Source organism: Rhodotorula graminis (assembly GCF_001329695.1).
Source record: "Rhodotorula graminis WP1 unplaced genomic scaffold RHOBAscaffold_5, whole genome shotgun sequence".
Taxonomy (NCBI): Eukaryota; Fungi; Basidiomycota; class Microbotryomycetes; order Sporidiobolales; family Sporidiobolaceae; genus Rhodotorula; species Rhodotorula graminis.
The window spans coordinates 680,016-700,055 of NW_017264932.1; the positions used below are offsets into that span (position 1 = coordinate 680,016).

The 20,040-nt window shown below is 69.7% G+C and overlaps 8 protein-coding genes across 8 annotated transcripts; 3 read left to right on the forward strand and 5 right to left on the reverse strand.

Moving 5' to 3' along the window:
• Window positions 1–239: 239 nt before the first annotated feature.
• On the reverse strand, window positions 240–754 carry RHOBADRAFT_43277 (uncharacterized protein; the record flags this gene model as incomplete). The annotated part of the gene is made up of 3 exons (XM_018414198.1): window positions 240–392; window positions 512–626; window positions 705–754. The coding sequence occupies 3 exons, from the start codon at window positions 752–754 to the stop codon at window positions 240–242; spliced, it is 318 nt and encodes a 105-aa protein (XP_018271897.1).
• Window positions 755–1,031: 277 nt separating this feature from the next.
• RHOBADRAFT_52867 (uncharacterized protein) lies at window positions 1,032–2,320 on the reverse strand (the record flags this gene model as incomplete). The annotated part of the gene is made up of 5 exons (XM_018416547.1): window positions 1,032–1,289; window positions 1,374–1,472; window positions 1,560–1,647; window positions 1,733–1,836; window positions 1,916–2,320. The coding sequence occupies 5 exons, from the start codon at window positions 2,318–2,320 to the stop codon at window positions 1,224–1,226; spliced, it is 762 nt and encodes a 253-aa protein (XP_018271898.1). The 3' UTR covers window positions 1,032–1,223.
• A 450-nt stretch (window positions 2,321–2,770) lies between these two features.
• Window positions 2,771–6,568, forward strand: RHOBADRAFT_52868 (uncharacterized protein; the record flags this gene model as incomplete). The annotated part of the gene is made up of 6 exons (XM_018416548.1): window positions 2,771–2,781; window positions 2,845–2,926; window positions 3,056–4,399; window positions 4,519–6,073; window positions 6,195–6,404; window positions 6,504–6,568. The coding sequence occupies 6 exons, from the start codon at window positions 2,771–2,773 to the stop codon at window positions 6,566–6,568; spliced, it is 3,267 nt and encodes a 1,088-aa protein (XP_018271899.1).
• A 992-nt stretch (window positions 6,569–7,560) lies between these two features.
• Window positions 7,561–8,280, reverse strand: RHOBADRAFT_43280 (glycoside hydrolase family 23 protein; the record flags this gene model as incomplete). Its single annotated transcript, XM_018414199.1, has 3 exons — window positions 7,561–7,734; window positions 8,125–8,146; window positions 8,276–8,280. 3 exons carry the CDS (start codon window positions 8,278–8,280, stop codon window positions 7,561–7,563), a joined length of 201 nt encoding a protein of 66 aa, XP_018271900.1.
• Window positions 8,281–10,530: 2,250 nt separating this feature from the next.
• RHOBADRAFT_14144 (uncharacterized protein) lies at window positions 10,531–11,289 on the forward strand (the record flags this gene model as incomplete). The annotated part of the gene is made up of 2 exons (XM_018412184.1): window positions 10,531–10,843; window positions 10,919–11,289. Coding segments are annotated over 2 exons (684 nt in total), but the record flags the coding sequence as incomplete, so codon positions are not given.
• Window positions 11,290–12,122: 833 nt separating this feature from the next.
• RHOBADRAFT_52870 (glycoside hydrolase family 23 protein) lies at window positions 12,123–14,676 on the forward strand (the record flags this gene model as incomplete). The annotated part of the gene is made up of 7 exons (XM_018416549.1): window positions 12,123–12,487; window positions 12,568–12,933; window positions 13,008–13,413; window positions 13,490–13,569; window positions 13,690–13,958; window positions 14,040–14,185; window positions 14,391–14,676. 7 exons carry the CDS (start codon window positions 12,123–12,125, stop codon window positions 14,562–14,564), a joined length of 1,806 nt encoding a protein of 601 aa, XP_018271902.1. The 3' UTR covers window positions 14,565–14,676.
• Window positions 14,677–14,974: 298 nt separating this feature from the next.
• On the reverse strand, window positions 14,975–17,070 carry RHOBADRAFT_52871 (glycoside hydrolase family 5 protein; the record flags this gene model as incomplete). The annotated part of the gene is made up of 8 exons (XM_018416550.1): window positions 14,975–15,432; window positions 15,508–15,597; window positions 15,675–15,754; window positions 15,827–16,180; window positions 16,251–16,361; window positions 16,437–16,606; window positions 16,674–16,861; window positions 16,929–17,070. 8 exons carry the CDS (start codon window positions 17,065–17,067, stop codon window positions 15,023–15,025), a joined length of 1,542 nt encoding a protein of 513 aa, XP_018271903.1. The 3' UTR covers window positions 14,975–15,022.
• Window positions 17,071–17,183: 113 nt separating this feature from the next.
• RHOBADRAFT_52872 (uncharacterized protein) lies at window positions 17,184–19,580 on the reverse strand (the record flags this gene model as incomplete). Its single annotated transcript, XM_018416551.1, has 4 exons — window positions 17,184–18,374; window positions 18,455–18,596; window positions 18,675–18,840; window positions 18,928–19,580. 4 exons carry the CDS (start codon window positions 19,575–19,577, stop codon window positions 17,431–17,433), a joined length of 1,902 nt encoding a protein of 633 aa, XP_018271904.1. The 3' UTR covers window positions 17,184–17,430.
• Window positions 19,581–20,040: the final 460 nt, after the last annotated feature.

Consider the following 20,040-nt stretch of genomic DNA (forward strand, 5'->3'; position numbering starts at 1 on the left):
ATAGAGAGAGGCAGCCCGAGAGCTTGAGCAGCGAGAGGACGAGCGAGAGAGCCCGAAACTGCGAGGCTGCTCTCGACGAAGGGAGAGACCAAGAGACCTGCAACGACGATGCATAAAGGTACACGCTACACTCCTCTCGCCCAGCTCGTCTCCTCGGCCCGCTCGTCCCCCTCACAACTCGCTCGCCCGCTCGCTCGCTCGCCCCGCTCAGCCCGCTCGCCTCGCCCGCTCAGCCGCGCTCAGAAGCCCTCCGGGTTGGTGCGCGACGTCACCTTGGTAAAGTGGGGCGACTTGTGGATCCCCTTGCGGTACCCTGGGTCCTTGCGCGAGAAGGTCGTGTACTTGTCGCGCGGCGGCATGGCGCTCTCTCGCGGGAGCGCGAGCGCGGCCGTCTGCGCGGTGTGCGGTGCCGGTGCGGGGCGGGGCGGGGCGTGGCGAGGTGGGGCGCGGACGGGTCAGCTCGCCTCTCGCGCCAGGAGGAAGGGGAAGGAGAGGGAGAGGGCGGGCGCACGAGCGAGTGGGTCTGGACGCCCGAGGCGCGCACGGTCGCAATGACGTCGTCGACGGCCTTGAGGCGGAGGCGCTGGCGCATCTTGCGCGTCTTGGACAGGCGCCAGGGCATCTTCCTGTCCGGCGAGGCGAGGCGAGGCGAGGAGGGAAGGGTCAGCGAGGGAGAGGGGCGAGGGGCGAGGCGAGGGGCGCACCAGAGGAGGCCGACCATTGAAGGGGACGAGGCGCGGAAGGGGCCGAGCATGGCGCGCGAGTGGTGGTGAGGGTGGAGGCCGAGAGAGTGAGGAGGAGGAGGGAGATGAAGACGTCGGCGCCTCGCTCGCTCGGCTCGACTCGCTCTGTCAGGCAGTGAGTGCCTGTGCGTGCTCTACAGGCCCTGTTCGACGCAACGCGTGCTGCAGAACCCTGCCCCGCCGCCGTCGTCGCGCGCGTCCTCGCTTCCCCTGCTCCGTCTCGAGCTGCCTCTTGCTCGCTCGCTCGCTCGCTCGCTCGCACAGTCTCTCGGGCTCGAGCACGTCGAGGAACAGTACACAAAGTGCGCCGACTCGGCACACGAGCCGGCTCGCTCGGTTTTCGACCACGCTGCCGCCGCCTCGCAGGGCAGGGCAGGGCAGGGCACAGGACCACGGATCGTACAGCTGCTCGTCGCTCCCTCGCTCTGCTCCTCCCCCTCCTGCTCCTCGTCGTCGTCGACAAAAAAAACCCGCGCCAGCTCAGAACCCGCCCCTGCCGCGGCCCCCACGCCCACGGCCCCGAGGGTACGGCGAGTAGCCGCCGTGCTGCGTGCCGAAGCAGGTCGCGTCAGGTGCCCGTGCTGAAGCAGAAGGAGGAGAGGAGGAGGGAGAGAGAGAAGAGGGACGCACGCCCTCGTACCCGCCGCGGTATCCTCCACGTCCACGCCCGCGCCCACGACCCCGGCCGCGCGCGCCCATGCCGGGCAGGTTGGTCCGCTTGGGCGAGACCTGCACGGTACCCTCTGATCCGTCAGTGACCCGCGAAAAGAGAGGCGCGAGAGAGAGGGAGAGGGAGAGGGAGAGGCGAGAGCGCACCTTGAGCTGGCGGCCGCGGAACATGGACTCGTTGAGGAGGACGGCGTTGGCGACGAGGGACGGGTCGGCAAACTCGACGTAGGCGTAGCTGTGCGGCGGTTTTCCGCGAAGGATGTCAGTCTCACTCTCCCTTGGTATCGGTGCAGCGAGAGAGAGAGAGAGAGAGGACGCACCCTTTGGGCCCGGTGAACTTGTCAAAGAGGATCGTGACGCGGTTGATCGTGCCGCACGACGCAAAGTGCTGCTGGATCTCCTCGGGCGTCGAGTTGTAGTCGACCTGTTCGCGCGGGCGCTCGAGCGGGTCAGCTCTGGGCGCCACAGGGGCGAGAGAGTGAGGGACAGAGAGAGAGACGTACATTGCCGACATAGATGCTGCGCGAGTCGACCGCCTCGCGGTCCTCGTCGCTCATGTTGACGTCCATCCCGTCGGCTCCCTGACCACCCGCGCCCGCCCCACCGCCGCCGCCGCCGCCGCCGCCGCTCCCGGACGCCTCGCTCGCGGCCGTGAGCTCGCGCAGTTTGGCCGCCTCGGCCTCCATCTCGGCGACGCGCGCGCGCATGGCGGCGAGCTCGGCTGCCTCGGCGTCGTCGTCGGCGTCGGGGGCGTCGGACGAGGGGGCGGGTGCGGTTGCGGGGGCGGCGGTGGGAGGAGGAGGAGGAGGGTTGCTCGACGAAGAGGGGGCGGCCGAGGTGGGCGGGAGGAGGCTGTCGCCGTCCTCGATCGAGCCGCGGCGGCGGCTGGGGGACGCCTCGGTGGACATGGTGGTGGCGAGCACGAGGGTTGGTCGGGTGAGGTCAAGCGGAGGTCGAGCTGCGGGAGATGAAGGAAGGCGGGCTGTGGGAAGGCGCGGCGAGGGCACGAGAGAGAGTCAGCGGTGGCCGTGCGGGCTCTGGTGCAGTTGCTCGAGTGCTTGGTGGCCATGGCTCGGGGCCCAGTGACGCGAGCGGGGCGCAGTCGGGCCTGCGCTCGACGAGCGGCGAACGGGGGGGAGAGGGCGAGGCGAACGACGGTTGGGCGCTCGACGCGGAGTGGAGTGGGTGGATGGACTCACTGGGTTCGAGGTGCAGGCCTGGCAGGGAGCGAGGAGCGGTGCGATGAGGTCAAGGCGAGTGAGGGTCGAGGAAGGAGGAGGAGAGCCCCGTCCCCTCGTGCATCTCTCCGCCTGAGCAACCCGCGCCTGAGCGCGTCGTACCGACTCGGGCACTCGGCCATGTACTCCAAGTGAGCCCCCCCTCGCTCCAAGCCCTCGCCCAGCCCCGAAGCTGACCCCCTCGTCGTCAACAGGAGCACCTCGCTCGCAAAGGGCCCCAAGCACACCCACTCGCCCGCCCAGGACCGCTTCACCTGGATCCTCCTTGCCCTCGTCGTGCGTCCCACCCTCTCTCTCTCCCACTCGAGCCAACAGCGAGCGCGGCGGGCTGACCCCTGCCCCCTCCCCCTCCCTCCTCCCCACCAACCCGATCGTGTCCTCCCCGCTCTCGCCAAACCCGCGCAGGGCCACCCGGTCATCGCCACCGTCAAGGGCGGCACCCGCATCAAGGGCATCCTCGCGGCCGCCACCCCGGACGGCAACGACCTCTCGCTCGCGCTCCGCCACGCCTCGTACCTCGACGACGCGCCCTCGTCGACCCCGAACCCGAACCCGCCCAAACCCTCGATCCTCATCACCGCGCGCGACCTCGTCGCCCTCGAGGCCGCAGACGCCCAGCTCGACTGGCTCGGCCCCACCCCCGCCGCCGCCGCCGCCGCCGCGTCGTCCTCGTCGTCCGCCTCGTCGTCGACCAACGGCGCCCAGCCCGGCGCCGGCGCCGGCGGCCCCTCGTCCTCAGCGTCGTCCTCGTCGCGCCCGACGAGCGCCACCACCGCCGCCCTCAAGCGCGACTCGTTCCGCACCGACACCGACATCTCGGGCTCGCAGCGCCTCGGCAAGGAGCGCCAGCTCCAGGCGTGGGGGGGCGCCCACGACGGCGGCGACGGCGCCGGCGCAGGCGCAGCCGACGACTCGGGCTGGGGCGCCACGACGGGCGCAGACGACTTTGCGCTCGAGGGCGGCCTCCTCGAGGACGACCAGCTGCGCCGCTCGGGGCGCGCGGGCACGGGCGCGGCGGGCAAAGGGTGGGACCAGTTCGCGGCCAACGAGCGCCGGTTCGGCCTCAAGACGGACTACGACGACGAGATCTACACGACCAGGCTCGACCGGTCCGGGTCCGACTTTAAGCAGCGCGAGCTGCGCGCCGCACAGCTCGAGCGCGAGATCCTCAAGGGCGGCTCCTCGGGCTCGGGCGCGGGAGGTCTGGCCGGCAACGCGCACGTCGCCGAGGAGCGAGGCGAGGTCGTCGACGTCGACGGTGGGGACGAGGAGGCGCGGTACGGCGCCGTGCAGCGCGCAGACGGCGCGTATGTCCCGCCCGGCGCCCGCAAGGCCGCCCTCGCGCGGCTTCAGAACGGCTCGAGCGCGTCGGCCGCCTCGTCCTCGTCGTCGTCGGCGGCGGCGGCGGCGTCCCGCGTCCCGCCGCCCGCCTCGGCCGCGTCGCGGATCCCGCCCTTGTCGTCGTCCGCCTCGGCCGCGTCGTCGTCCGCGGCCAACGCCGGCGCCGGCGCCGGTGCGTCGTCCGCCCTGCCCTCGATCAACGCGCCGCCGCACACGAGCGCCACCGAGGGCAACAAGGGCCTCCAGCACGAGCTGCAGAACTTTGTCACGAGCGAGCGCGTGCGGGTCGAGCAGAAGAAGGAGCAGATGAAGCTCGCCCAGCAGCAGCAGCAGCAGCAGGCGCTCCAGGCGCGCAAGGAGCAGGACTCGAAGTTGGCGAGCTTGCTCCAGTGGAGCCAGACGTTCAAGGTGCGCCCCGCTCTCTCTTTCTCTTTCCCTCTCGCGACGGCTCTCCCTCGAAGGCGAGATCGGCGCGCTCGCTAGGCTTGAGAAAAGGCCCGAGCCCTGACGACCTCGCACTCTCGCAGAACCCGTACCCGCTCCCGGACGACCTCGCCGTCGTCATGGGCAAGAGGCCTGCTGCCGGCGGCGACCACAAGGCCCTGTCGACCCAGAGCAACGCCTCGCCTGCCGTCTCGCCCGCCCACACGAACCGCACGCTCCCCGCCGCCGGCGGCCACGGCCACTCGCCGTCGCCCTCGTCGACCCCGGCCCCGGCACCGGCACACCCGCCCAAGTCGTCGGTCCTCCAGGCCAAGGCCAAGCCGTTCATCGCCGAGATCCCGCCGTTCAACCCGCAGCGCGCCGCCGCCAAGGGCGGCGCCAAGTCGCCCGACGCCCCCGCCGCCGCTGCTGCTGCCCCTTCTCCTGCGCCGGCCGCATCCCCCTCGACCTCGGGCGCCGCGCTCCAGGCCAAGGCGCCGACGACCAAGCTGAGCGCGGCGAGCGCCGCGTTCGTGTTCAAGCCCAACCCGGGCGCGGCCACGTTCACGCCTGGCGGCGGCGCCGGCCCGTCCTCGTCGTCCACGTCGGCGGCGCCCGTCGTTGCCCGCAAGGCAGCCGCCTCGCCGGCCCCGCCGCCGCCGCTCGTCTCGATCGAGCCGCCGCCGGCCCCGACGAGGTCGGCGCCCGTCGTCGCGGCCAACCCGTTCTTCGGCACCAAGCAGATCAAGAAGGGCTCGTCGTCGATGCACGTCAAGGAGGACTTTACGCCGTTCAAGCACCACGGCTCGCTCGCCGACCCGGGCGCCGTCCTCCCCAACTGGGCCGGCTTCACGGGCAAGCCGTACCGCGCCATCTTCCCGCCCCAGCTCGTCGGCGGCGGAGCAGCCGGACCTGGGCCCGTGCCCGGACTCGGGCTCGGACTCGTGCCGGGCATGCAGCCGCCGCCGCAGCCGCACATGGCGCAGCCGCAGCACCTCGGCGGCCCGCCTGGCCCACCGCCGCACATGTTTGGCGGCGGCGGCGGCGGCCCCCTCGCCGCGGGGATGCGGCTGCACGATGTGCGGCTGCGCGCCGCCCAGCAGCAGCACCACCACCACCAGCAGCAGCAGCACCCTCAGCACCCGCAGCACCCGCAGCACCACCTCCACCTCCAGCAGCAGCAGCAGCAGCAGCAGCACATGGGCGGCGCGCCGAGCGGCATGATGGACCCGAACGGCGCGGCGGCCATCGCGGCGGCGCAGGCGGCGCACCAACAGGCGCAGCAACTGCAGCAGGCGCACCAACAGGCCATGATGCAGCACGCTGGCGCTGCAGGAGGAGGAGGAGGAGGACAAGGACAAGGAGGGCCGTTCAACCCGCAGGCGGCGGCGGCGGCGGCCATGGCGGCGGCGGGCTTTCGTCCGCCGCCGGGCGGGTTCATGCTGCAGCAGCAGGGAGGAGGAGGACAGGGGCCGGGACCGGGGCAGGGCCACATGAGCCACGGCGGGCCGCCGTCGCGTGGTCCGGGGCCGGGGCCTGGACAAGGGCAGGGGCAGGGGCAGGGGGCCATGGCGCCGCCGTCCTTTGGAGGGTTCGGCGGGCCGGGAGGACCGATGCCGCCGTTTGCGCCGCCGCCGCCGCCGGGGAGCGGTGCGCCGAGTGCGTCCCTCGCTCTCTCTCTCTCCCTCTCCATGGCTCCCTTTCTTTCGGCGCGGCTCGCCCAGAGACCGAGACACTTACCGAGCCTGTCCATCGCTCGCCTCGCCTCGCTCGCTCGCAGTGTTCACGTCGCCCAACATGCAGGCGTCGTCGCCGCACCCTGCGCACGCGGGCATGCCCAACGGCGGCGGAGCAGGAGGACCGCAGCCGGGCGGCCAGGGTCAGCAGGGGCAGGGCCGCCCGCCGTACATGCCGTGGACGCCGCCGTTTGTGCCCGTCGCCGGGCCGGGCGCGCCGAGTGGGCCGGGAGGAGGATCGGGAGGACCGCAGAGTGCGTCCCGCTCTCCCTCTCTCTCTCTCTCTCTCTCTCTCTCTCTCTCTTCCGCGTTGTTCGACCGGTGGACTCACCTCGAGCTCCCTGTGCGCGCAGACGGTATGGGCCCGCAGGGTGCGCCGTCCGCGCCGCCGCAGCCGCAGCAGCAGGCGCAGCAGTAGAGGGCGCGAGGAGGAGCAGCTTGGACACTGGGCCAGAGGAGGCGAGAAGGGGGTCGTGGCGAGTCGACGAGAGCAGGTGCAACCATGGCGTCGAGCATCGTGCCGGCCGAGGAGAGGGAGGCGACGAGGACGAAAGCGCTTGCCGCTGCCTGCCTCGAGCTCTTCTGGTGGCGCGACGCAGAGCCTCTCTTTCGCCACGCCCGTCGCTCAGTGTCACGCCGGTCGAGGGGGCAACAGCTGCCTGAGAGCAGAGAGCGAGGCTCAGCAGCAGGAGGCTCCGCGCCTCGTCGGAGGAGGGGCCCGTGCGCTTGCTCCAGCTTCGCTCTCGCTCTCAGGTTTCCTCAGCTGCAAGCCCGCTCGTCGAGCGGGCCCGCTGCCAGGTGCAGCGCCTGCTCCTCGGTACCGTCGCCTCGTGCGCAGACGGGGCCGAGCTTGTGGAAGGAGAGCGAGCGAGAGAGTACGCGAGCTGGAGAGCGCGCGAGTCAGGGAGGAGCGACGAGTCGGGGGCGCTCTCGCTTTGAGTTTGTAGACGGCTCGAGACGTGCATAGACAGACACTTTCGCTCTCTCTCACACTCTCGCGTCGTTCGTGCTCGAGAGGAATGCGCTCGCACTCGGGCTAGCTGTCGACAAACTCGAGATCTCGCCGCTCTTTCCTCGACAAGGTTCGAGCGCAAACCCGGGAGTTGCAGCTACTGGTCGTGCGCGAGGAAGAGTGCGCGAAAGGAGAGACTCGAGGAGAGAAGAAAGGGCGGCAACAGGGGGAGAGAGAGAGAGAGAGAGAGGGAGGGGTCCAAGTTGAGAAGGCGAGGAACGAGGGAGAGGGAGGAGGGGGTATCGACGTGCGTCTTCCAGGCTCGCCGTGCACAGCACTGACGAAAAGAAGGAGGCGGGTATCTCTGAAGGTAAGGAGGAGAGAGGGAGGGAGGGAGGGAGGGAAGGCGCCGAGGAGAGAGTGACGACGACGACGACGACGACGGGGGACGACGACGTCTAGTCCTGGTGCCCGCACACCTTGAGGTTGTGGTAAGAGCCCATCTCGTACCCGGTGCGGCCCATGAGCCACCCGTTCGTCATCTGGTACAGGTAGTCCAGATTGTTCTGGCACAGGCAGCACCCGCTCCACTGAGCGGCCGTCGCGCCCGAGTAGCTCAGGTTCTCGTACCACTGCGAGCGAGCGAGCGAGAGCAAGAGGAGGAGGACGGGATGCAGCGAGTGAGTACAGGCTCGTGCGCGAGAGAGGCCGAGGAGGTGCGACGCGTAAGAGCGTGCGTCTACGGTAGGCGAGCGAGCGGGACGAGAGTGGAGCGGCGGGGGGGAAGGCGAGAGGTGGGTGCCTGGTGCGAGGGGATGCTCTACAGCAAGGTAGAGCTGGTCAAGGGCGCGCCTGGGAGAGTCGCGGGCTGCGGCGAGGGCGAGAGGGAAGGGGAACTTCACCTCCGAGTCGACGTCGTCGTCCGCAAAGGCCACTTGTGATCAGCGGCCGTTCTCGCTCACGCACACCTCAGAGCCACTCGTGATCCCGGCTACAGTAGTCAAACACGCTACTGCGAGTACCTTGAGCCCGAGAACGACCCAGCTGAGAGTGGTCGACGCGTCAGAAGCGGTCGCCTCGAGCGCTCACCGCCTCGTCCCTCTCCCCACCTCGACCTTGTCGCTCCATTCTACGCAGAGCCCTCGCTTCGCCTCGCCAGCGACCGCTCATTACCTCATCGCCACTCCCGGCCAGTCGCAGCACCGCCCCGCCCTCTTGTCGACCCGCTCGCCGCCGTCAATCAACTCGGCACCAAACAACACTCGACCAGCTCGACCACCATGGCCCCGCCGACCCCGGGACGGATACGTGGACCTCGCCCGCAGGTCAACAACAACATCGGCGAGGCCGGCAGGTGCGCCCCCTCCCTCTCTCTCTCCCCCTCGCCTCGCTCCCCCCTCCACCCGGTCTCTCATCGCCCCTCGCTCCCCTCCCCCTCCTCGCCTCGCCCTCGAGACGCCTCCCTGACTCTGCCCGACCAACCTGCAGGACGACCAACATCGCCGCGCCCAAGGGCGTCCCGCGCGACTCGGCAGGGCACGAGAAGCCCGACGCCTTCTTTGACCGCGCCGCCGCCGCCGGTTCGGGCGACGACTACGACGACAACGGCGACGACGACTACGATAACGACCGGCGCGACGCCGACGACGACTTTGACGCGCCTGAGCCGGCGGCGAGCAGCGCGAGAAAGGCGAGCGCCAAGAAGAAGAAGGCGGGCGGCGCGAATGGCGCGGCGGCGGCGGCGAGGGGCGCGAGGGGAGAGCGGCCGGATCGGTTCATGCTCGGCGAGGACCGTGGTCGGTGCGTCCCCTACTCTCCCTCTCTTTCTCTCTCTCGCTCCCGCTCTGCCCTCTAGCCCACCTCCGAGTTCAAGCACTGACTCGCTCGCGGTCCGCCTACCGCAGCAAGACGGGCGTCAAGAAGGCCGTCGTCGCACGCGACCCCGACGGGTTCGAGGACATCAACGAGTTCCTGTTCACGTCGCCCGCGCAGTCGACTACGACGGCGACCTCGGGCGCGCGCTCGACCGTCAAGAAGGCGACCAAGGCGTCGCAGGGCCGCACGCCGAGGGCCGCTTTGTCGCCCGAGTACGACGATAACGACGACGACGAGCGCGCCGAGAGCGACATGATGGGCGACGACGACGGTGCGCCCCCCACCTCCCTTCTCGTCCTCCCCCGGCGCCCGCCCTACAGCGCAGCAGACTGACCGCCACCCTCTCTCTCTCTCTCTCTCGCACACGCAGGTCCCTCGCTCTCGCCCTCGACCTACCAGCGGCGTCACCCGTCCACCTCGAGCGCGCGCCAGCCCTCGGCCTTGCGCCACTCGATGCTCCCCTCGGGCGCGCGCTCCGTCTCGCGCAAGGGCCTCACGGCGCCCGGGCTCGCGTCGCCTGGCTCGTCGCCGCGCCGGTACGGCAAGGCGTCGGCCTCGGGCTCGGGCTCGGCGCAGCGCAACCCGCGGCGGCGCCTGTCGAGCTTGAGTGGCGACGACGACCGCGGGCAGGAGGAGGTCGACGAGGACGAGGAGGAGCGCTTCGACGTGCGCAGCGAGGGCGAGGGCGAGGGGTACGACGACGACGACGGTGCGGGAGAGGGAGATGGAGAAGACGAGACGGAGGACGAGGACGAGGACGAGGCGGTGCGCGCCGTCCTGACGGCCAAGAAGCCCTCGGCATCGGCCCTCGCCAAGAGCAAGGGCAAGGCGCGCGCCTCGACGTCGACCACCAACGGCGGCGCCGGCAGCCCGTCGTCGCCGCGGCGCCAGAGCGGCGCGAGCTCGTACGGCGCGGGCAGCCCCGGCGGCGGTACGCCGACGGGCCTCATGCGGCTCGACAAGAACGGGCGCGCCGTCGAGGTCGTCGAGCGCAGCGGCGGCAGCAGCGGCGCGGGCGACCGCAAGGGCAAGGGGCGCGCCGTCGAGCGGTCGCTGTCACCCGTCGAGCGGGACGAGCGCGGCGACGACGAGCAGCAGCCGTTCCTCGAGAACGAGTACGGCGGCGGGTACGACGACGACGAGGGGCAGGTGTCCGGCTCGGACGACGAGGGCGGCGCTGGAGCTGGAGCGGGCCGCGGTGGCAGTGACGACGGGCTCGAGCCCATCGAGGAGGAGGAGGAGGAGGAGGACGACCACCGGACGCCGCGTGCGGCCGCCGGCCCGTCCAAGGCCAAGGGCAAGGGCAAGGGTCGCGCGCCGCGCTCGTCGGCGTCGGGCAGCTCGCCCGACAAGGCGGTGACGCAGCGTGGGAGGAAGGGCGAGGTGCGGCCGCGCGAGATCATCGAGGACGTGTCCAAGAAGCGCAGGCGCGGCGGCGACGGCGAGCATGCCGAGGGCGGTGCGTCCCTCTCTCTCCCGCTCTCCCTCTCTCCCTCTCTCGCCCGGCACTGACGCCTGCCCCCTCGCCCTCGCCCTCGCCCCACTCGCCCACAGTGCGCCGCTCGAACCGCGAAAAGATCCCGCGCCTCGACTACTGGCGCAACGAGCGCATCATCTACAAGCGCCGGTCGTCGGGCATCGGCGTCAACGCCATCGTGCGCGTGCCCAAGGAGGACCCCGAGCCGCTCGGCGGCGCGCACGGCAAGAAGAAGGGCGGCGCGGGCGGCAAGCGCGGCGCGAGCGCGAGGGCCGGCAGCAGGGGCGGGACGGTCAAGCGCGAGGTGCCCGAGGAGCAGGGCGTCGACGACATGACGGACCCGGACGGCCTCGTGTGGAGCTGGGAGGGCGACGCCGAGGTCTCGCGCCGTGCGTCCCTGTCTCCCTGCCTCTCTTTGCCCCTTGGCACCCGACTGACCCGGCCTCGCCCCTCTCGCGTCGCAGGTATCGCCTTCACGGACAAGATGATGGACCCGCGCCCGACGTTCGACAAAAAGTTCTCGTACCAGAAGATCTACCAGGAGCTCGACTACCTCGCCGGCGGCATCCTCACGATCCCGCCCAACGGCGAGAAGGCGCTCAAGCCGTCCAAGGACAACTCCTACGTGCGTCGCCTGCTCCCTCTCTTCCTCTCTCTCTCTCTCGCTCGTGTCGACAGTACGAGTCTGACCTCGTTGCACGCCCGCAGATCTTCTACTGCATCCAGGGCTCCGTCTCGGTCACGATCCACCGCACCGTCTTCTCGATCGGCCCGTGCGTCCCCTCTCTCTCTTTCTCGCCCTCCTTCCTCCTCCCTCCTCGAGCGCATCTCCTGACAGCTCCCTCTCGACAGCGGCGGCACCTTTTTCGTCCCTCGCGGCAACCAGTATCAGATCCAGGCGACGTCGAACCGCGAGGTCCGCCTCTTCTTCTCGCAGGGCCGGCGCGTCATCGAGTACGAGGACGGCTCGACTCGCGCCGACACCAAGGAGGACAGCCAGCGCGCCAACCGCGCCAACAACCGCGAGGAGGAGGGCGAGGAGGAACGGGAGGAAGAGGAGGAGGAGGGCGACGAGTGACGGGGCGCTCGCTCGTCTCGTGTTCTGGGCTACTCTCTTTCCCGCGTTCGTCGTACATCTCTTTCTCTCTCCTGCAGTAGATACCCTTAGCTCTCTCGCGCCCATCTGTTGCCCGGCCGGAAATTCCGCCTCCTCGAGGGCGCTTTCTCTCTTTCTCTCGTCGGCGCATGCCGAGCAGCTTTGACGAGAGCTTCTCTGCGGCGCAAAGGTGAGCTTCGGACGCACTCGAAGCGAGAGAGGGCGGAAAGTCCGAGCACACAAAACAGCGACGCGTGCGCTCGCGCGCTCAGATCGCCCGCTCGACCCGTCCGTTCGGGCCTCCGGATTGAGCTCGTCGCCGCTTCGCAGAGGGTGCTGCAGGCTCTGGCAGCCACCTAGCAGTGCTGAGCACACGCAGAGGCACCACGAGCACCACCCGGACTGTTCAACCGCGCGCTGGCACCCTTTGTTGAACGAGCGTTCGTCCGCCCAGCCTTCTTCTAGCGCCCCGTTTGTCTCCCTCGCGCCCCTCCCTCCCCTCTTTCTCTCTCGCTCTCCCTCCTCCCTCTCCAGCAGCACCGCACCAACACCCCCGACACTCGTTCGCCGCCATGCACTTGGCCACTCTCGTCACCCTCGCCGCGACCGCCTCGACGCTCGCGACCGCCCGCCTCGACCGCGCGTCGCACTCGAACCGCGGCCGCTCGCACCCGTCGACGCTCGGCAAGCGCGCCCCGGCACCCGAGTCGTTCCGCTACTTTGCCACCGACGGCGGCAGCACGTTCGACTCGCACGACGGCGTCGTCGCCCTCCGCAAGCGCGGGGACGAGGCCCGTCACCTCGCCCGCGCCGACCTCGCCCGCCGTGCGAGGACGGCCGCCAAGCTCGGTCGCCGCGCCGACCAGACGGTCCACCAGTCGACGGCCATCTACCTGAGCGAGACCGGCTGGCAGTCGGTGTGCGGCGAGGTCATCACGTCCGTCCCTCTTTCCCCCCCTCTCTCTCCTTTCCTTGGCACGCGACATGGCTAACTCTCTCTCTCTCTCACCGCAACAGCGACGAAGCGCTCATCGTCCTCCTCCCGCTGTCGCTCTACCCGGACGCCGGCGTCGCCTCGTCGCTGTGCGGCCAGTCCGTCACCGTCACGGCCAAGTCGACGGGCAAGACCATCACGGCGACCGTCTACGGCGGCTCGGACCGCGACGACTACACGACCTTCTCGCAGGCGGCGTACCTCGCCCTCGGCGGCGACCTGGACGCGGGCGTCCTCGACGTCGAGTTCTCGCTCGGCGCCTCGTCGGCCGAGGTCAAGACGGACGAGCCGGCCGCGAAGCCTGTCGCCGAGCCGGCCGTCGCCGCACCTGTCGCTGCTGTCGCTGTCGCCGAGGTCGAGACGAGCGAGCCCAAGGCCGAGGCCAAGGTGTACGTCCACTTCATCGCCCTTCCCATCTCTCTCCCTCTCGACGAGACTGACTCCCTCTTCTCTTTCTCTGCAGCGAGCACAAGACCGAGAAGAAGAAGGGCTCGAGCAAGAACAAGGCGGCCAAGGCGGCCGCAAACAAGGCCGCCGAGAAGAAGGCCGCCGCCGACAAGGCCGCCTCTGCCGCCGCCGCCGTCGCCAAGGAGCAGGCCTCCGCCGCCGACAAGCAGGCGGCCGCCGACAAGCAGGCCGCTGCCGACAAGGCGGCCGCCGACAAGATCTGGGCCGACCGCGAGGCGGCCAAGGCGGCCAAGCAGGCGGAGGAGGAGGAGAAGCAGAGGAAGGCGGACGAGGAGGCCAAATGGGCCGCCGACGAGGCGGCCAAGAAGGCCAAGGAGGACCAGAAGCAGCAGCAGGAGAAGAAGGTCGCCGACACGTCGTCGGGCAACAAGCTCGCCGCCGTCGCCGACACGAGCAGCAAGGTGCGCCCACCCTCTCCCTCTTTCTCTCGCGCCCGCGCCTCGTCCTCTCATTGACTCTCTCTCGCGTCGCACACAGGGCAAGAGCCTCATCGGCTACCACTCGTCCAACTGCGGCTCGTCGGGCGCCACCGACGAGGAGCCCAACGGCTCGCTCGAGTGCGTCCTCCCTCTCCCTCGCCCTCGTCCCTCGCGCCTCGTCCCCCTGCCCTGCGCCTCTCTCTGCCCTGCCTCGACAGTACGGCCTGACTGACACGGCGCCCCTCTCGTCGTTCGCAGCTGGCTCAACTGCGGCATCTCCAAGTCGAACCCGTCGTCCGGCTGGACCCCTCCTGCCGGCGTCACGCTCGACCGCATCACGACCGTCAGCTTTGAGCACGCCCTCGCCACCAACTCGGTGTGGGAGCCCTGCCGCAAGTGGACCGACCTGTTCGACACGGTCGCCGCCGAGACGGGCCTCCCGGCCATCCTGCTCGCCTCGTTCGCCCTCCAGGAGTCGACCTGCAACCCGTCGGTCGTCGGCGGTGGCGGCGAGGCCGGCATGTTCCGTGAGGCCTCGTCCCTTGTCCCCTCGTCTTCTGGAGCCCTTACTGACTCTGCCTCTCTCCCTCTCTCGCGCGCGCCCACAGAGATCACCCACGACAAGTGCGGCGGCCGCAGCACGTCCGACTGCGCCGAGCCGTGGTACAACGCTCGCACTGCCGCCAAGTACTTCAAGGGCGAGCTCGACAACAGCGGCGGTCAGTTCCTCAAGGCTCTCGGCGCGTACAACGGCGTGCGTCCACCTTCCTCCTTTCGCGTCGTACCGCCTCCCTCCTTCCACGTCCTCCCTCCTCCTCCCTCCTCCCGCGTCGCACCTCCTCGTCGCACCTCCTCGTCGCACCTCCTCGTCGCACCTCCTCGGCCTCTCTCGCGCACGAGCCCGTACTCACTCGCTCCATCTCGTCCTCCTCCTCTTGCTCTCGCTCGCTCGCTCGCAGTGGTACGAGAACCTGAGCTACTCGGGCGCGACGGCCGCTCAGTGGAGCGGGTGCTGCCTGTGCCAGAACAACTTGGACTACCTCTACCAGATGACGAACGGGTGGCTCATGGGCCGCACCGGGTACGAGATGGGCTCGTACCACAACCTCAAGGTCTGCGGACACCAGGACTAGACGTCGTCCCCCGTCGTCGTCCCTCTCTCCTCGGCGCCTTCCCTCCCTCCCTCCCTCCTCCTACCTTCAGATACCCGCCTCCTTCTTGTCGTCAGTGCTGTGCACGGCGACCTTGGAAGACGCACGTCGATACCCCTTCCCTCCCTCCCTCGTTCCTCGCCTTCTCAACTTGGACCTCCTCTCTCTCTCTCTCTCTCTCTCTCTCTCTCTCTCTCTCTCTCTCTCCCTGTTGCCGCCCTTCCCTCAAGTCTCTCCTTTCGCGCACTCTTCCTCGCGCCCGACCAGTAGCTGCAACTCCCGGGTTTGCGCTCGAACCTTGTCGAGGAAAGAGCGGCGAGATCTCGAGTTCGACGAGAGCTAGCCCGAGTGCGAGCGCATTCCTCTCGAGCACGCACGACGCGAGAGTGAGAGAGAGAGCGAAAGTGTCTGTCTATGCACGTCTCGAGCCGTCTACAAACTCAGAGCGAGAGCGCCTCCGACTCGGCTCCCTGCACGCCGTCGACGCTCACGCCGCGCACCGACACCTGCACGCCCTGCCCTCCTCCCGCCGCATGCACCTCCCTCGCGAGCTCGACCGCAAACTCGCCCTCCTTCGTGTGGTCCCTCGCCTCCTTCTCGTGCTCGCCGCCGGGCCCGCGCACGACGACGACGTACCTGTGCGCCCACGCCGCGCCCTGGAACGCGACCGCCGGCGCGGCGCCGTTGCGGGTCTGGACGAGCCACGGGCGGCTCGGGGCGGGCGGGACAGGGTACTGCGAGGGAGCGCGCAGGCCGTTGATCTTGAACGAGGCGGCGCGGATCGAGGAGACGATGGACGCCTCGCGGGCGTCAAACTCGCGGTGGGCCGGGTCCTTCCAGCCCGGGATGTCTGCGCGCGTTCTCGTCCAGATGGTCAGTGACGAGGAGCTTGCGAGGGGGAGAGAGAGACAGAGAGTGAGCGCACGGTAGGACCAGATGCCGTCGCCCTCGCCGTGCGTCTTGTGGCCGCCGCGAGCCGAGTGAGGGCGCAAGGACCAGACGAGCGACCCAGCTCCTGCAGAGAGTCGATGACAGTCAGTCTCGGGCTCGTGCGAGCTAAGGGGAAAGAGAGAGAGAGAGAGAGGAGCGCACCGCCTGCCGAGTCGAGGTCCTTCATGAACGACTCGTACGTGCTCGGCTTGCTGAAGAAGCCAAACTCGCCGGCGACGAACCTGCAGGACGTGCTCGTGTCAGTGACGCACACGAGCCCAAAAAGAGAGAGAGTGAGAGCGATAGGGACGTACACCTTGTTGTGCCTACGAGCGACCTCGCAGTCCTTCTTGACGCGGCGAGCGTCGCCGTCGCCGTAATAGTGGTAGCTGATGATGTCGACGTCGGGGCTGTCGAGGACCTCCTTCGGGTAGCACCGCTCCGGGTCGTCGTTGCGGGCGAACGAGCCGTCCATGACGAGCGTGCGCGGCGCGCGCGACTTGAGGTGCTTGGCGACGACGAGGGTCCATGAAGCTGGCGCGGGCCGCATGCCGAGGTGGTTCATCTCGTTGCCCGTCTCCCACGCGAGGATGGTCGGGTCGTCGCCGTACCGGCGGCCGTTGATCGAGTTGACCCGGTTCGTGAGGAAGTCGATGATGAGCTTGAAGCTGCGGGTCGCGAGAGAGGTTAGTGGCGGATCCGTGCGCGCACTCGAGGTCAAGCGAGAGAGGGACGCACCTCTCGATCATGGTGTGGTCGGTCCACCAGTCGACTCGGCGCGCCTCGTCGTTCGAGCCGAGCCCGTAGCGGTACCGAGTCAGGTCGGCCGTCGAGCCGACCCAGTTCGAGCTGCACGGCGCGTCCTCGTCAGTCTCGTCGCCCCACAGACGCACACACAGAGAGAGAGAGAGAAAGTGGACGCACTCCTCGCCCGTGTCCTGGTTGATGATGGGGATGATGAGCTTGACGCCCGCCTTGGCCGCCTCGGCGAGGACGAGGTCCATCTCCTGCAGGCGGCCGCCGTCCCACATCCAGTCGTTCCACTCGTTGCTCCAGCCGTTGATGTGCCCTCGGCCGATGTTCTTGCTCTTGATCTGCGAGTGCGAGAGGGAGATTAGCGCCTCCCGGCTTGGCGAGAGGAGGATAGGGAGGAGGGCGCACTCGCAGCGTGTAGGTCCTCGTGACGGCCGTGCCGAACGCGCCTTCTGCCGCAAGCGCAGCAAACGTGTCGCGGACCTCGAACTCGCCGTTGCAGTCGCCGTCGAGGAGCTCGGGAGCGTTGAGCGAGGCGAACCGGAACTTGGCGCCGTTCAGGAAGAGCTCGCTGCCGCGGCGCTCGACAAAGTGGTCTGTAGGTAGCGCACCTGTGAGCGTGCTGTGGCGGGCCCTGGAGAGAAGGGAGAGAGGCGTGCGCACCTGCGTTGGACATTGCCGAGGACGAGAGGGCGAAGTGGGCTTGAGGAGCGGGCGAGCGCTTGGTGTGGGCGTGCGGTCCGGGCGCAGCAGCAGTAGAGTCGTCGGCGGGGTGCGCAGACTTGGACGAGCAGGCTCCCATGCGGATGCGAGCGAGCTGCGAGAGAGCGAGCGAGGTGGGGGAGACCAAGAGGTGCGAGGCGGTGCAGCTGCGACTTGGCGATGACAGCGGCCCTCTCTCACGGAGCGCACGCCGGACAGGATCGACAAGCGAGGTTGCAGCGCACGAGCGCACAGTCGACGACGACGAACGAGAGCTACAAAAAAGGACGGCGCGAGAGGTAGAGAGGCGGGCGGAAGGAGGGAGAGGGAGAAGGAGAAGGAGGGGGGAAAGGACGACGACAACGGCGTGAAAAGGCATGGCGCAGAGGAATGTACAACGACGAGGGAGACGACGACGACGACGGCGGCGGCGAGCGAGTGTCTGTGCCCAGAGGGCATGCATCTAAAGGTCGACGAGGCGCCCGACCCCGCCGTTCTCGACGTGCCGACCGCCGCCGTGCTTGGCCGTCGTCGGCGGCGTGTGCCGCTCGTCGTCCACCTGGTCGTCACTCTCCTCGCCGAGGGGCTGGTAGCCCTGCGACGGCGAGGGCGAGGGCGGCGGGATGAGCGACGACGTGGTCGACGCGCGCGTGCTCGCCGCGTCGAGAGGCGCGCCGAGCGCCGTGTTGGCGACCGAGGGCCCGGTGGCGGCGGTGGGTGTCGGCGTGTCGAGCTCGATCGGCGTCGAGGGGATGTCGACGTCGAGGAGGGGAGCGGGAGGGTTGGTGGCGACTGGAGGAGCCGGCGCACGAGTTGTCGGTGCGGGCGCCGCCGAGGACGAGCTCGCCGCGCCTGCATCATCGACGCGACCGCCCATCGCCTCGGACAGGAGCCGCTCCGTGTCGGGCGCCGTCGCCGTCGACGACGAAGCGCCGGCCGCCTTGGCCGCCTTGGCCGCCTCCTCCTCCTGCGTCTTCTTCTGGCGCTCCTCCTCCTCGAGCTGGCTGAGCCGCATCGCCTCCTGCACCATCATCTCCTCGATGTCGGGCCCGCCGCCGAGCCCGAGGCTCTCGAGCAGCTGCGCGATCTCGTCGTTGCCACCGCTGCCGCCCCGACTGCGCCTCGCGCTGCGGCTCCCGCGCCGCCGGCCGCTCGACGAGGTCCCGCCGCCGCCGCCCTCGTTCGACGCGTCGAGCGCGGCCGCGATCTGCGACAGGAAGTTGGGCGGCAGGGTCGTCGTCGCCATGGTCGGGTTGGCGCCGTCTGCGCCGCCGCCGCGGCCGGACGAGATGCCGACAGGGATGAGGCGGTCGCCGACCTGGCGGAACACGATGCGGCGGTTGGCGCGACGGGCGACGGCCGCCTTCATCGCCTCGAGCTTGGCCTCCCAGTCCGGGTGGATCATGTCTGCGAGGGCGAGGGCGAGGACCCGAGCGTCAGGTCGTGCGGCGGACGAGCGAGGTAAGGGGGAACGAGACTGGACGCACCGGTCGTGACGACCTCCTTCTCGGTATGGGCGAACGACTTGCGCCTCGGCTTGGGCGCCGCCGTCGTGGCCGGGCTCGTCGCGCTCGATCCCGACTCGCCCGATCCGCCGCTCGGCGTCGGCGCGTACGGCGGGCGCACAGGCTGCGAGCGTCCAAAGAGCGTGTCAGTATCGCCACACGTACGTGGACGAGGAAGAGAGCGAGAAATGCGGAGGCGCACCTTCTCGTAGACGCCGCCAAAGTTGGTCTCCATGCAGAAGGGACAGGCGGCCGGCTCGGACTCGAGGTGGGTCGGGGTCGGCTCGGCGCGCTTGATCTGGACGAAGCACTCTGTGCAGATGGGCTGGTCGCAGCAGCGCGTGTGGACCATGTTGGGCGGGTAGTACCTGCTCGGCGAGGTGGGGCGAAAGGTCAGTCGGCCCCTCTCTGCTCCTCGCGCGCGAGTCCGACAGAGAGAGGGAGAGGGGACGCACAGGAAGCAGATGGGGCATTCGAGCGCCTTGGCCTGGTACAGCGTCGCCGTGTCGGTCTTGCTCGAGAGCTGGAGCCCGCCGCCGCCGCGCTTCTCGCGCGTGCGCAGCGTCTCGGCGATGCGCTCGCGGTGCAGGACGGCCGCGTTGTGGGCCGTGACCGAGTCCTTGTGCTTGCGCGTGCCCGGCGGGGCCGACAGCTGGGCCGCCTCGGCCTCGCTCGCGGCGCCGACGGCGGCCGTGTGGGCCTCGCGCAGGTTCTGGGTCGCCTGCTGCTCGGCCTCGTCGAGGGCGTCGACGATGCGGTCGGTGGCCCAGTCGTCCTCAAAGTCCTGGAGGCCGAGGTAGAACGGGGCGAGCTTGCGGTCGGCGATGAGCTTGTGGACGGTCGGGCGGTGGTACTCGAGGCGAGCGTAGAGGAGCGTCTGCGGGTCGGTCCAGCCGCCGTCGATGACCTTGGCCTCGTCGGCCGGGGCTGCTGCTGCTGCGTGTGCGTGTGCGGCGGCCGACGATCGCGACGACGAGGACCCGCCGACGCCGGTGAGGGTGCTCGCTCGGCTGCGCAAGCCGCTGACGGCGCCCCCTCCGCCGCCGCTGCTCGAGCCAGGGCCGGCCGAGTGACGCGAGCCGGACGACGACTGGCTGTTGCCCATCCTGCGCAGGCGCTCGAGTGGGTGAGGGTGGTGGGTGGTGATGGGTGGTGGTGCGTGAGGTTCGGGGAGACGCCAGCTGCACAAGGCGAGGCCGAGTCTGTGGCTCACAGCCTCGGGCTCCGCGGGCTCGGGGTTGGCTCTTGCGCGCGCGCTCGAACGCTCGACCCGGCGAGTGGGTCCTTCAGAGCAGCGCTAGCCAGGTCGCACAGTTGACTAGCTCGCTCCGTCCTCCCACGCCGCCGAGTCGCCGGCCGCTCCAGCTGTTCCCGCTCGATCCGCGCAAACGCCGACATGCTTTCTCGCTCTGAGGGCTTTCTCTTTCATCCGTCGAGAATCACACACGCAAAGCGCTCTCTTCTGCATCGCACAGCTCGCCGGTCGCGTCGGCGAACTTGACTCGAGATCAACTTTCAGCTGCAAGTGTCGGGCCGCCGCGGGTCGCGTGCCATGCTCGCAGGGCTCT